At 40.6% G+C, this 14,865-nt stretch overlaps 1 protein-coding gene and 1 long non-coding RNA gene across 3 annotated transcripts; one reads left to right on the top strand and one right to left on the bottom strand.

Annotated features, from left to right (window-relative positions):
* Positions 1–437: 437 nt before the first annotated feature.
* Positions 438–3,848, bottom strand: LOC113093955 (POU domain, class 3, transcription factor 3-B). Of its 2 annotated transcripts, none has more exons than XM_026259580.1 (2): positions 1,804–3,848; positions 438–1,485 (listed from the first exon to the last, which is right to left on the bottom strand). In XM_026259580.1, exons 1-2 carry the CDS (start codon positions 3,013–3,015, stop codon positions 1,372–1,374), a joined length of 1,326 nt encoding a protein of 441 aa, XP_026115365.1. In that variant the 5' UTR covers positions 3,016–3,848; the 3' UTR covers positions 438–1,371. The 2 variants fall into 2 exon arrangements, with proteins under 2 accessions (XP_026115365.1, XP_026115358.1); XM_026259573.1 differs by having other exon boundaries at positions 1,795–3,846.
* Positions 3,849–4,822: 974 nt separating this feature from the next.
* On the top strand, positions 4,823–13,121 carry LOC113093948 (uncharacterized). Its single transcript, XR_003287948.1, has 2 exons — positions 4,823–5,699; positions 11,543–13,121. It is a non-coding gene; the product is annotated as an uncharacterized LOC113093948 (long non-coding RNA).
* The last annotated feature ends 1,744 nt before the right edge of the window (positions 13,122–14,865 follow it).

Raw genomic sequence — 14,865 nt, 5'->3', positions numbered from 1 at the left:
AGTAATTTACAGCGGTGATACTTTTGCTGCTTTGTCTAAGAGGTGAGTTCGCTTAACAGAAATTCTAAAAGTTCTAGAAAAGCTAAACTCCCGTTAGTGCTCTCTCTCGAGGCCTAAACGATTGCCACGCAACACTGATCTGTTTTTATTATTTATTTATTTTAGAACGCATTGTGTGAAATGTTTAGATGACGGCTGTATTTTTAATCAAACATCTCTATATTGTTGGCATAATAATAGCAAGCTTTGGTTTTCCAGTGTTATTTCTATTCTGCATGTCATAACATAAGGCTATTAATATTCAGCAGTCATCATTTTAAAATGCATTTGGCTAAATAGTTCAAAGACCATCCTACATTTTTTTTTTACAAAAAACAAAACAAAAACAACAACAAAAACAAACAGCTATACGATCTTAGGCACAACACACAATTTTGTTTCATTCTAACAAATTTATTGTTCTCGATCATCTCTTACGGAATCACTACTGAAATTAAATTACAATCAAATCATCACATCAAAATATACCCTTATCACCTACTGTCAAAGTCAGCTCGTGTAGATTTGTGCTCTTTTAAAAATGAGAATACAAAATTTAACAAAACAAATAAGGTCAACAGCGAAAAACAGGGAAAAAACATTTTACACAAGTCTGGGGGAAATAAATAATAACTGTTTGGAATAGTTCGTATGTATCCCGAATACAATATTAAAACAAAGGATTTTAATGAAAAATATTAAGTAAATAATTCCGATCACCATCTGATCTAATGAATCTATATTGCCGGCTTTACATAGTCTTGTTTATTAAAACCTACCAAAGAATACTGCTTGGAAATGGCAGCACATGAAAACATCCACAGCACCAGCTCTGGCCCACTTGGCAACGATGCTCGCACAGAAGATTTTCAAAGAGGTGCAGCTGCAGAATATTCAGTCTTTTCAAAAGTCATCTTTGATTTAAATTTGTCCTCAAAAATCCACGTAAGATTCAGTCCTTTACATTAAAAAAGAAAACATTTTTTTTTTTTTTCAAAACATGTGATCTTGGAGATCAGAAACTGAGGGCAGTCTTTAGTTGTTTTTGTAAGGATTGGAAGGCCAGGGGGAAAAAAAAATCCATTCCATATTTTTGGATAATATCAAACCATGCAGTCTTCTCTGCCAAGTTGGATGGAAGCTTCGTGGATGCCACTGTTCTTCGCTTTGTTTCAGTTGAATTTCATCACTTTGTTTGAGGTTCAATGTCCCATAATAACACACACAATTGCCTGCGTCTTTTGCCTCTCAAACAAGACATTGGTACAACACGGAATGGGGGGGCAAATATTTTGCTGTTCATTGCTAATTTCTGTTATTTTTCAGTTGAAGTTAATGCGCCAATATTACCTGGTGGAACGAACTTGTAGTTGTCACCCTCTGGTCGCCCGGTTCGCTCGGCCCAGTTAAACTTGCATCTTTTAAGTAATCTACTAAAAAATGTCCCTGAAAGAAAGAGCAGACACAACCTTTTAGGTTAAGACATTTAGGGCCTGGAAGAAGATTATCGGGCGGTTTAGGGTTGGGAAGGAAGAGGGGTGATTTGTTTTTTCTTGTGAAAAAAATATATAACACATCTGCAGTCTCAATATTCCCTCACAATCACAGTATCAAAATGTGTTGCTATCTTGATGATAGTCTGTGTTTTATCAGATTAGTCATATATAAAATATTTTTTTTGTCTTGTATGCTGTTCTATGTCTCACTGAACATTCGTTTGCAGTCCATGGAGGGGGGCGGTGTATCTGCACTCACATTGCCGACCTGAGAATATACATCCTCCGGCGTCTGCGGCACTCCTGGGGGCGTCATCCTTTTCTCTTTCTGTCTCCGATTGCAAAACCAAACTCTCACCACCTCCTTCTCCAACTGAAGGTTGTCCGCCAGAGAGGTTATCTCTTGGGCCGAAGGCTTGGGACATTTCAAGAAGTGGCTCTCCAACGCACCTTTGACGCTCACTTCGATGGAGGTGCGCTTCTTGCGCTTCCTGCCCTGAGCCGCTATCTTGTCGATGCTGGTGGGGCTGCCTGTGGAAGAGTCTGCTTCCTCCAGCCATTTGTTAAGCAATGGCTTCAGCTTGCACATGTTCTTAAAGCTGAGCTGCAGAGCTTCGAAGCGACAGATTGTGGTCTGCGAGAAGACGTTCCCGTACAGAGTGCCCAACGCCAAGCCCACGTCCGCTTGCGTGAAGCCCAGTTTGATCCGGCGTTGTTTGAACTGCTTGGCAAAGTGCTCTAAGTCGTCCGACGTCGGCGTGTCCTCGTCGGAGTGCGGGTCGTGGCTGTTCACTCCGTGGTGTGCTTGCTGGTGATGTTGATGCTGGTGGTGATGGTGGTGGTGGTGGCTGCTGTGATCGAGCTCCGGCGTGTCGCCACGCACCAGACCCGGGTGTACTAGGCTCTGGCTGCCTGGCGGACTGAGCATGCCGTTCACCGTGAAGCCTCCCGGCTGCGAGTATATGAGGGACTGCTGCTGCTGCTGGCTCCCAGTTAGAGAAGGGATGTGGGCAGCGGTTGTGCTACCCCAGGCACCCGCGTGAGTCTGGTGGGGACCTAAATGTGGGGGCCTGTGATGCAGCGCAGTCCCAGAGTGCAAATCGTCTCTCCCCGAGTTATTTTTCACGTCCTGCTGCTGCTGCGGGCTGCCTGTCATTCCAACGGGACTAGACGACCAGTGCGATCCTGCTTCAGCTGCGGCCACTGCGGCAGCTGCAGCCGCCGCTGCAGCGTGAGGCAAGGACGTCACCCACTGGTGAGCGTGGCTCAGCATATGTCCCCCGTTGCTCGCTGCCATCGCGCCCTGCATGAAATCGCTTTGTACCATTTTAACCGCTGGGTCTCCTCTGTACCCACCGGACACTGAGGTTACCGCAACACTGCCCTGCTGCATCCCACCTCCGGAGTCCGAGTGCACGATCGAGCCGGACGATAATATACTACTGCTGGATAGATAAGGGTTGGAAGCCGCTGTGGCCATTCCGCTAACCTTATGAATATGTTTGCTGATCACCCCCTCCCTTTTGCAGAAACTTTTTTAATGCAGGCAAATTATATCTCATGAATTATTCAAACTTTAAAAGTCTGGCTTGTGTTTTGACAAACACCATCAACAAAAAGCAAAGAGAAAGATATTGTAGGAGAGAGGACGAAATCCGTCTCTTGAATAATTTGCGCATTCATATATTTCGAACATATGAATGACTGAAAAGATAAATTCCACTTTTATGTCGGCGTTGAAAAGCTCTCGGAAGTCAAACAGTCCTTCGATCTATATTTTCTTTTTAAATAGTCTGAAAACAAAGAAAAACCAAAGAAATGAAAGATAAAAAAAAAGAATGTTTCAAAACTTTGTCCCGCAAGAAACTTCTGGCGCTTGAAGAAGTTGTAATATGCCCTTAAAAATAATAAGTCCAAACGTATGTTCCGTTACTGAGTTGAAAAATATTAAACGTGGTTCTTCCTCAATTCTTTTGTTATTTAGCCGCAGCGAATTCACTTGCTCCGTCCCTTTATTTCTTTTCTTTTGCAGATTCTTTTATGGTGCTGTAAAGTCTGTCTCTTTGTTCTGTTTTGATGTGTTTAAACCTGCCAAACCGCTCCAGTTGAAGTACAATCCAGTATTACAGTGCAAAGCAGTGTTGCATGCCTTCTTTCTCATTCGCTTGTTCTCTCTCCTCTCCCTCGCTCACTCTCCCTCCCTCTTTCTTTCTCTCTCTGACAGTTAGCTCCGTCCCTCCCTCAGAGCTCGAGGACACACGAGTGTTTACCCTGTGCCGCGTACATCGTCCACGTCTTTTCCCCAAATGCAAGGAAGTCGGGCGTACGGCTCTCGTTGATTGGATAGCACCGGCAAGATTGACAGGTCTAGAGAACGCGCTTCAGGCACTTAGACCCCCCTTCCGGCCATTCCAATTGGCTGCTTTTGAATTTAAATAAATAAATCAAGATAAATGACTGAAAACTCTAAAGAATGTGGAAATATATGAATAAATACCAATTTAAGTAGCCTGCAATTTCCCATAGTTTTGGAGAATTATTCTGGGGAATCATTGACAAGACAGACTCTGACTCTTTTAGTGTGCTATTTCTCAGGGCCATAATGAAATAGCAACATACTTCTATTACTAAGCCTTAGGTTGAATTTAGATAAGAGTGATGAACAGTGACCTCTAACAAATAGGCTACAGCTGATCTTGTTGTAACTGAAATTTAGAAATTGGTCTTTTGAAAAGCCCTGAAGTTGCACTGGCTGCCTGTGATCTCTGTTTACAGCGATTTCACTTACTGACAAAAGGAGGTCTAAAATAGCTTCTCTTCAAGCATGTCTGCTGCAGTTTTTAAACTCAACTAAGCACGATGATATAGGCTAATATATTGACGCAAAAACCATCGTAATTGCGTCACTATACTATCGACTAATTTTCTTGAAACGGCGGCCTCTCAAGAGTTAACGGGATGACTGTGCGATGCTTCCAAGCGGAAACAGAGAGTGCAAGGCAACTCAACACAAGAAAGGCATGGGGAGAAAGTGGCAACCAAAACGAAGGCAAACTGAGCAGTCATTTGGGGATTTACAAGAAACGTCTTTTAATTTAACTACCAAGATCGACTGTCGATAGGCCAAATATACGACATTCCGTTTCAAAATTCGCGCTGAATTGTTTAGACGTTACCATTAGACCCCTACAACATATGGATTCACCCAGTGGTGCCTATAAATAAAAGTGCAAGTCCAAAGAAAATTTCGGGTGACTGACATACGGTCCCCACAGCTTCAGTAGTAAGAGAGGTGTGACACCCGCTGTCAAAGGATCTCACTGTTTATGAACTACTGCTAGAATAATAGCTTACATAGCTATCATAATAATAAGGACAGGCAAACCATATCCTACATGAACCAATGCACCATTTTACACCAATAATCACACCAAAAGCTATTGTGACAGAAAAGCTTATTTTAGATTTCATTTAGTATCGGTGTATTGGGTATAATGACACTGAATCAGGTTTTGTAGAAAACCCAAGAGAGGACTACGCACTCCCCTTCCCAGAAAATTTCATTTGGACCAGACTCAAAAACCGATAGAACCTCGTGGATTTGTTTACATTGGATGGCAAAGATGGGCCACCGCCACGGGGCTGTCTATTCATTAATTTCTAGCAGATTTTGGTCTAAATTAGTGATATGCATTTCATACTGCTCGCTTTCAAAGAAAGTCTCGTGCGGCCATAAGAAACGTGATAGCCAGTGGAAAGGCATTCACTCACTCAGAGGAGTCGAAGCAATTTCAAATGTTCAAGCCTTCAACTTTTGAAGTTTAATGCTTTTTTTTTAATCTGAAAAGTAGGCTGTTTATTATTTATTTGTTTATGTAACAAGGTCCCCGTGTTCCCTGCTGGGGAGATCATTTGTTTTCTGTGCAAGTAGAGAGGGAAAAATCCCCAAGTATAACAAGAGACGAACAGTTAGTGCTGATTTTCATTTGCATAAATTTTCATATATTTTAGTGAAAATAATAGCGGTGCAGAGGAGAGCTCCGCTCAGTTGAGTCAGAGGGAAGAAAATCTTAGGAAGGACCGAAACGGAGGAAGAGAGTCGGTCACTGATGGACGAACAATGCAGTATTTCAGACATTTTCCCAGTTATCGTGGAATCTTACGGTAAGTGAAAATAAATCAGTATTCAGCGGGGTTACAGCTGTATCACCACATAGCCTACCTTAACATTAATCCATCTTTATAGTACCTACCTATATATATATATATATATATATATATATATATATATATATATATATATATATATATATATATATATATATAGTTGTATATATGCATATGTCTGTGTGGTTGCAAAAATCGTGTAAAAATCAATAAGACTGTTTAGCTTTATAAATAGCGAGCAGACGGTTAAGCTGCTGTTTTGTAGTGAATGTCCAGTGGAGAATGTGCAATCAATCAAATTCAAACAGGAGTCCCTCGGTGGAATTCTCGGCGGAGTCGCGTACAAGTGGATATCAGGTCTTTTACATAAATCGATCTTTTACTTTTTTTTTGCCAAAGTTTGATGCAACTTGGTCTGCAGCACTGACTTGTTTTGGAGCGCGCGCGGTGTAGAACTCGAGACGGTGTGGGGTTTTTAGTTGTTACTGAACGACTGTGAAGAGACAACACTGCACATGACGAGCAACTGAGCAGAAAGCAGTCTAGCAGATCATCACCGGTGGCAAAGAAAATATGCAAGTGTCTAAGTAAGATATGCTTGAAATAAACGAGACAGCAATAGACACAGTTTAAATTATAAACATTTGGGGGTGACCAAAATATAGGTTACAGACAGTTGCAAAACTAAATTTTATTAATAATAATAATTATATATATATATATATATATATATATATATATATATATATATATATATATATATATATATATATATATATATATATATATATATATTAAATGCAATGTAGCTAGTCTATATGCAAACATAACGAAAACCTTTCCATTCGATAATTCTTGGGTTAACTCTGTGTGCCCTCCCGGTCGAAGATGCCATCTCTCTCGCAGCCCCACTAAGACCGTTTGTTTCATTCATGGGCAAAGCATTTCTGAACCCTTCCTCTCGGTTGCTATGGTGAGTGGAATAAAAGAGGGAACACTGGTCGCATTAAGCTATATGTTTGTGCACTGGAGTCGAGATGAAAGAAAGAGCCACAGTCAAGCCAAGAACATCTACCATTGCGCCAAATACACAACTCAAATTCGTAAATGTCTATAGAAATACAAGCGTCTACAAAAGATATATACATAAAATAACTGAAATCAGCACAGCCATAAAGATTAGATCCCACACTTACACGCGTGACAGTGACGTATGGGGGAGTATTTTGTCACCAGCAGGTGTCGCGCTTAGTCAGTATGGAAAAAACGTTAATGGCGAGTAATTGGGGTATTGTCCTTGATTATTGATTTATTCCTATATTTTGAGGAGAAGCTTGGGGTGCTGATATTGTGAACTGATACCTGTTGAAATCATGATGCGAATAAACACCTCCGTACAATTAATTTATTCATAAGAAATTAATTCAAATTATTGTTATTGCTGAAAGAAACAATGAAGACCCTGCTGTTTGTTACGTTTAAAAAATGATTCAGTGTATACTTTTTTAAACAGATTTTCACTGTGTACGCCTTTGTAATTCTGACTTTGATTGATAACGTAGACCTAAGTTGCAGTTTGTAGTTTATTAAAAGGTTTCGTTAAGGTTTGGGAAGTTCAAAAAGAAAACATTTCTAAACAGACAGTTTATTACATTTGGCAAACATTTACATAAATATTTTTGCGTTAAAATGCTTATGTAAGGTACATTAGTATTTAAATACATGAAAAAACTTTTCTATGTGTGTGACAGTAGTGACACAATATCATTAACCAAGGAAACATGTATTAAACAAAAACAGATCTAGATACAAATAAATTATTTGATATAAAATTCATTATAAAAAAAGTGCGCGCATGTTTGATCATCTAGTTAAATATTTGAATAATTACGGAATTTGAAAATCACGAAAAAAACACACTGAACGCAGTTTTAACTGAATATCATTTAAGAGGATTGTGAGTAGGCTATTAACAATATCCCAAAGAAAAAAAAAAATATTGCTTTTATTATAATTAAATTAAATGTCTGTTGGTTTTGAAGAAAGACAATACATGTAACAGAAATATAGCCTACTGCTGAATTGTCATTAATTTGAGAAACAAACCTTCAAAGCGCTAAGCTCATGTCTGACAGCGTGAAATTGTAGGCCAGAGCTCTGGCGTCGTCCCAAAAAAGAGGATGCGAAGTCTCTTATTTTCTCTTAATTCCGGAAGATAAAATGTCATAGTGGGATGGTACATGTATATGATGTTATTATAAAATAAAATGGACTAATTCTAATTATTTTCTTACACGTAATTATATGTTGTATTTTTAAACCTTTAATTTAATTTGTTTAACTGCAATCATAAATGTATTACTTTCTTCATCGAAAAAGAAAGGAATTGGGCATGTGTCAAGAGCTGCATGCAATCCTTCAACATTGCCAGTTTTGAGCTTGCCACATTTTAATATACAGGCTGGAATGTGAATAATTAGTAAACAATTTATAGTTATTTGAAAGAAATATAATAATCAAAATAACAATAAACACGCAGTAATGCATTTTTTTTTTTACATTTTTTTCTACAAATACGAACATGATCAGTTTAAAATATTCTGTGACAGTTGGTCAAACAGGAAGATTATTTCATAATTTGTGACTACGAATGACATTATTTTACATCCCTTTCCTATACATGAAAGCCCATCGAGTGCGTCACGTCGTTCCGCCTTGTTTATTCCACTGCTCCCCTGTGCATCATTTCCCGTAGCACCGGCCCAGGAGGCGCGCTGCTCATGACCGAAATGGCAAGAAATGTTTCAGAGCTCTATGTCTTACACGAAGATTATCCGAGCTTCATTATTCGTAAACATTCCAGCCAGCCCCTTATTGATTATGCTCTCTCCCATTGGAAATCAATGCAAATGCCATAATGTGCTTAAATGATATGCGGATGGAACATGTAATACCAGTATGAATATATATTATGTGTATATATACGCCAATGCAAATATGTATAAATAATTGACTAAAATCAATAAAATATAAAATAAAGACCCCAAAATATATAAATCACATCATACATTATATTTCTGATATTATCCCCAAACTCAATTTCATTGAATTTCATCCATCTCAAGATATGTGTGATGTGACACAAATCTGTCTGTTCTGTCTCTCTCTCTCTCTCTCTCTCTCTGTGTGTGTGTTTGTAACTGACAGATCCCTCTTAACTGTCCCATGTGGACTAACAATATCTCTCGGACATCCTATAACAGAAACAGCACTGATTACTGCTGCAGGCCACTGGTACGATCTAACCCCTACTGTCCCGTTACAGGTCAGGGTCACTTTCATGAAACTCTTGATTATATATACATGCTAGGTTTATCTGACAATCCAACTTAATTATGCATCAACATATTAATCTGATGAAAAAGTTGCCTGAGCACTGCGATGTGCCTTCTACCATTTCAACTGTATCCATTGTGTGTGGACTGAAGTGGTGCCCTGCGTGTTTTTGTTTGTCAAACAGCACCGTTCCCTGAGGAGTGCGGTTTGTGGTACCTCCCTGCTAAGGATTACATTAATCAAAGCATTTATTTCCCCAGAGATGCACAGCACAAATCACCCAAAATCCCAATCAAATTGAATAACAGAGGAACCACGCATTGGAAGTGACCCCTGTGCTTTTTCTGTCGCTTGTTTTGCAGAAAAAAAACAGGGTCTCTTGCCATTTTAGCTTCACTCACGAAAGCAAAGGTGTCTTTTTCTGAGAGGAGTTTCAATAGTTGAAGGTGTTATGCTGACTGTGAGAAACATGGAAATCTAATGCCAGGGGCCAGACACTGTGTGGTTTTTAGTGATGAAACATAGATGTTTGGTTTCAACAGCACATCTACAGATTTAAGGATTTGCTGTTGGTTGCAGAAAGAGCAGTCTGTTAGGTTAGACAAACCCGCTGGTTGAGAACAGTCTCATCCCTTAGTATTAAAAAGAAGATCATATGCAGATGAAATCATTTCTTTTATGCTCGAGTTACACAAAATAACTACATTTGACTGAGTGCAGAACTGACAACACAATAAATCCCCGGCAAAGCCGCTTGGCTCGATAAATATTGCGTGCTATACGAGGCCTATTACAGGTACTGCAAATAAAATAATACAGCTGTAATTTTCCTCATGTGTTGTTTTAATGTAACTGGCGTGCGCCGTTTGAGATTCATGGTGAAAATGGGAAGGAAATGTGAGGCTGTTTATGGCAGTGCAGTGCGTCAAAACACAAATTCAGCTCTGCTGCTTTCAGCCCGATCAGGGATAAATGATGGAGCCTGTCCTGGAGTGGGTTACCAGACGGGAACGTTAACTCTGCTGGGGAGGTGATGGAAACAGGAGCATTTTGCTGTAGATACTTTTGTTGAAATATACAAGTCATAGTATATAAGTCACAGTTTTAACTGGTATAAAAAGAGCCTTTGTCTGAATTGTAAAAACGAGAGAAATCTGTGGCTCAAGTCAGTCGAAAAGGTGGCGTGCGACTGACAAATGACAGCATAAACATGTTAGCAACTACATAAAATCTGTTTTAGTATGTGTGGCCACGCTCGGTTGCCAGAAAATCATTTGTGTGTGTCATCTTAATTACGTTCCCACCCACAGTAGGAAAAATGGGTTTACATACATCTGTATCCTTATTTTGGCATCCTATATCTCCTAAACCTCTGGGCCTTTCCTCACTCTCTGTCTCTACCATTTCTACCTCTCTTTGTTTCCTCCTTCTAATTCTCTCCCTCTTGGTCCACTCACGCATCCAGCCCGCAGGGTCACAAAAGCAACGTTCACCAGCCTGCTAGAAGTGGCCTGACCTTCTGCCAAACTGCCTACCACACATTACTCATTACTCAGGCCGGGCACACGGACAGCCCCACAGCTAAAACGCTGCCTTTAACTCAGGCAACATGCAATGGATCATTCTTAACTCCTCCAGTTCGCTCTCACTCACTTTTATTAAAATGTGCATGCTAAGGGTGCACCGCAGTGCTTAGAGGCTGAATAATGGCTAAGCTAAGGAAACATATGCGTCTCATGTGTAAGGTGGAAAGGTCAATGAGTCTAATTTCTGGTATGCACGATAATGGCTATACAGTGCGCTCGCTGTGGATGATAGAGCTGGATATTTCTATCTAAACCTCATGTTATATATGCAAACAGGCCTCCTGTAGTGTATGCTGAAGAAATTATAAGGTAATATCATTAATAATGGTGGTCATGGTGACGTAAGAGTATATACAAAATAGCAAACCTACATGTGTGTTAACAATTACTGACTGTTGTGGTGTTTGTATACAGATAATATGGTCATATAGTGTCAAAAGCTCATTAAAACAGGGTGAATAGGTTTAAAATTTGACCTCGGTGGAAGCTAATACTTATAAATAATTTATTAAAAATAATATCACTAGAATACATAAAAATGAAAAGAATATCGCAGTAATCCAAAATTGAGATAAGCTCGTATTTAATGAGATAAAAGTATTAAAATATCTAAACAAAATGTAATATCTATCTATCTACGATGTAATGAAATTAACTCAGCGCTGCATTTTTATTTACTTGCCTACACAGAAAAGTACATTTCCTCTCAATTCAAGGATCAGTCACTCACCTCAGTGAATAAAGTGTAAGGGGTGTTATCAGATAGCTACACAGACTTTATTAGCGAACATGCTGAGCATCTGGACACCTGAAGGAAAAAAATGCGCCTGGAGACAAAATGTGTATTGCGTGCCGTAGGAAGAATATTTGTTCAAGATGCAGTTCCAACAGATTCTAACATTGTTATTTCTCTTGCAGGAGAGGAACTTCAACTCTCCCACCTTCCCTCCCTTATCCAGGGAGAGGGGCCTCCATCCACATTGGACTCAGACTCAATGTGCTGCAGAGGGACAGAGTGGCCACGCTGTGAGCGGAGACACACACACACACACACACACACACACACACACAGAGAGAGAGAGAGAGAGATCTCACTGCTTCCGTTTTCAGCTTACACTGCTGCTGGAGCTGTTAGCCTGCCGGCTATTTTTCTTTGAGAGACTATAAAAATATGCAAATGCTGTTGTTAAAGAGAACAGTCAAATGTTTTTCTTCTTCTGTGTGTGCACCTTGTGAGTCTGCAGAGCAAAATGCGTAAGGATTTCACTTTTGTCCCTCACTTTTTTTATAGAAAGACAGGAAAAATTAAAGGAGAGCATCAGCGACAGACACATCATAAACATGTTTGAAATGACCAAGCAGATAGGGAAGAATAAAATAAATCTTACAAATATCCTGCTTCACTTGAACTGTATCTGCAGAGTGAGCGAATTTTAAAATGCTTTCCTTTTCTTTACCTCTCATCATGGCGGACAGGCCTTAAACACAGAGCATCAACTGCTTTAAGAGTGAAGGAAAAGTACAGGGCGAATTTGTAAACCCCTCACGGTGCCGCGAACACTTTTTGAAGTGATTATGAAGACAGTTCAGATCAAAGGCTTTGACAACTCTGAGTGCCCGCCAAGACTGAGCCCCTGTAATCGCACAGAGCCCTCCGTACAACATAGCGCACACCCCTCAAGCACCCGGCAGAACGCAACGCCACACTCACGCATAAACAGATTATCAGGGGACAGAAAACGGCTGGAAAGTAAATATGGGATTAGAGTTTTCAGACTGAACTGCACCGATATAACCGAGGAGATTAGCGAAACATTTACAGGTAGATATTAATTATCGGCATCACAGGAAGAAGAGGGAAAAATAGTGAATTAAAAACTCCATGCATATGTTATAAGAAGCGGTGCACTATATATCCTCATTATATTTAATATTTTCCATTGCATTCAACATATCACATGTATTAAATTAACTGCCATAATTTTCTAAATCCTTTACAAAGAAACCATAAGAGGCAGGAAAAAAGAGAGGGAGAAAAGGAGAGCGGGCATAAAAAGTGCTTTGTTGAAGTCAACAAACTCTTATATTTTTATATAATTATGTGCTCTGCTGCGCGTAACTGCTAGGCAGCATTGTAACAAATGTCCATCATTGGCTCCATTAGCCCTGAAGACAGACGGCCAATACATTTAGCTCAGTATTTTGCTAACACTATAAGAAAACACAATGGCACCAAACAAAACAACAACATTTATAGTGATTTTATTATCTAAGCATCCAAGCTGTATCGTAGAATTGGAAAAATATATTTTGTCACGCGCATATGCACACACACTGTAAGTCATGTGGTAATATGTTAACAGGCTGCCATCTTGAACCTGCTCATCATGTTGTGGTTTGGTCATTTAACCGAAAGTTTTGCTTTTGTCAGTGTATTTACTGTTTTGTGGTACCGCACTGGTGCTGATGTGAAACAATAAAATGTGTGTGACAGCAAGTCCCCTCTCTGCCTCCTGTTTACGGTGCCACTCAGCGCCTCTCTCAGACTAACCGCTTGGTACAGTCTTCCCTGGATTACTTCCAGAACCCTCGGGTTCCGAGTGGCCCAGTCTCTGAAGAGCAGCCAACAAACGGGCCTTTCAGTGTGGACAGCAGATGGGGCGGGCCAGCCAGCCACTCGGAGGAACTTCTTGTGTCGCCAGACACAGAGAATGAATCCGCTTTTATCTGCCAGCCCAGTGGACTACAATGAGCCTTCCTGTGCACTTAACCATGAGACAGCACACACACACACATAAAGAGAATGATGCCAGACAGGTAGAGCACATTGCCATTCCCTAACCATGGAAGTGAAAATCTGAAACTCTGGGTTTGGCTACATTCGCGATTTAACAGACAAACACACAGTCTGTTTGTTCAATCATGTAAATCATTCTCTGGGTGGAAGAGCTACAATCCTGATAGGCTACAAGATAAACAAGTGAAAAATTAATTCCTGAAGAATGATCAAATTCAACATTATTTAGGCATTGCGATCAAAGACAGCGACTGCGCCAGGCTATACAAGGCTGTTTTTAATCAAAATTGCATGCTAATATTTCTTAATTCCTTTCATATCTTGCATAGGGGAGTTAGAAATCCACGCATATTGACCTCTCTGCTGTTTAATATTTACAATTCAGTATTTTGTTAGCCGTTTATGACTAATTGTTCCTGACAAGCTTTCCAATGTCTCTTTAAACAGTAGCAGAGACTCCCACAGACTAGTCTCTCACGGATAATCATCTGACACCACTGCGCCGTACTGCTTCATACTAAGTGTGTGTAGTGTGTGCATGTTTGTTCTTTTGACAGCTTGGTCACAGGGAACTGCAGGCCCTATCGATTGCCTGATCATTAGGAGCGACCAGCTGAGCGGCGACATAGCCGCAAACACCACTAACTGCAATGCAAAACATCTGACCTCTCTTTAACGAACAGCCATCGAGTGACCAGACCTACTCATTGACCCGTAAAAGTCACTGAAGGCCAGCAGTGTTGAGATAACTACACCCAGATGTGGACTGTTTCATCGACTGCCATGGATCCGCTGGGCTCGTGCGATTCAGAAGACGATCTGACGTCGATTTTTATGAGGAAATGTATCTCATATCTGATGGTTTAGCAGATGTCCGTATGCAGAACAGTTGGCAGGTGTGTCTGCCAGTACAATCCCACTGATGATACAGTTTACACTAGTCCGACACCCACTGCTGAAAGTCTGCGAGTGACACTGCTCACCTCCTGTTGCGCTATTAGAATGCACGGCTTCCAGTTCAGAGCCTCGCACCACCCCAGTATGTGTGTGTGTGTGAGAAAGAGACAGTGAGAAAGGAGGGGGAGGCAGGGAGATGGTATGAGGAGAAGGAGGAGGAAAAGGCCACTGATCAGTGAGTGAATGAAGCGTTTCTCTGGTGAGTCCCTCAGAGGGGAAGCACCCTGCAGAGGACAGTGTGGAAATGAACTCGATGAGGCGGTGAGCGTTTGACCCCATGTCTGTCCTCGCGCCACCCTCACCACTCTCATGGCTGACTGACACCGACTACATCCTGTCTGCAATGACTCACTGCCCGTCTGTCATTACCTCGCCTGAGCACTTTCTTAATTCAACACTAGTACATCCGACCATAAACGAGCCAGGGATTCCATGTTTGAAGTGTCATATTATGATATCACCCGTTTATTTTCTTTCTGTCAGGTTT

This window comes from Carassius auratus, chromosome 6 (assembly GCF_003368295.1).
Source record: "Carassius auratus strain Wakin chromosome 6, ASM336829v1, whole genome shotgun sequence".
Taxonomy (NCBI): domain Eukaryota; kingdom Metazoa; phylum Chordata; class Actinopteri; order Cypriniformes; family Cyprinidae; genus Carassius; species Carassius auratus.
The sequence above is the reverse complement of the archived record's forward strand: the minus strand, read 5'-3'. Positions and strand labels throughout refer to the sequence as shown.

Coding starts and splice junctions, on each gene's coding strand:
- LOC113093955 (XM_026259573.1), bottom strand. CDS start 3,015: ATGGCCACAGCGGCTTCCAACCCTTATCTATCCAGCAGTAGTATATTA. Junction 1,486..1,794: donor TATATTCTCAGGTCGGCAAT/GTGAGTGCAGAT, acceptor TCTTTCTTTCAG/GGACATTTTTTAGTAGATTA.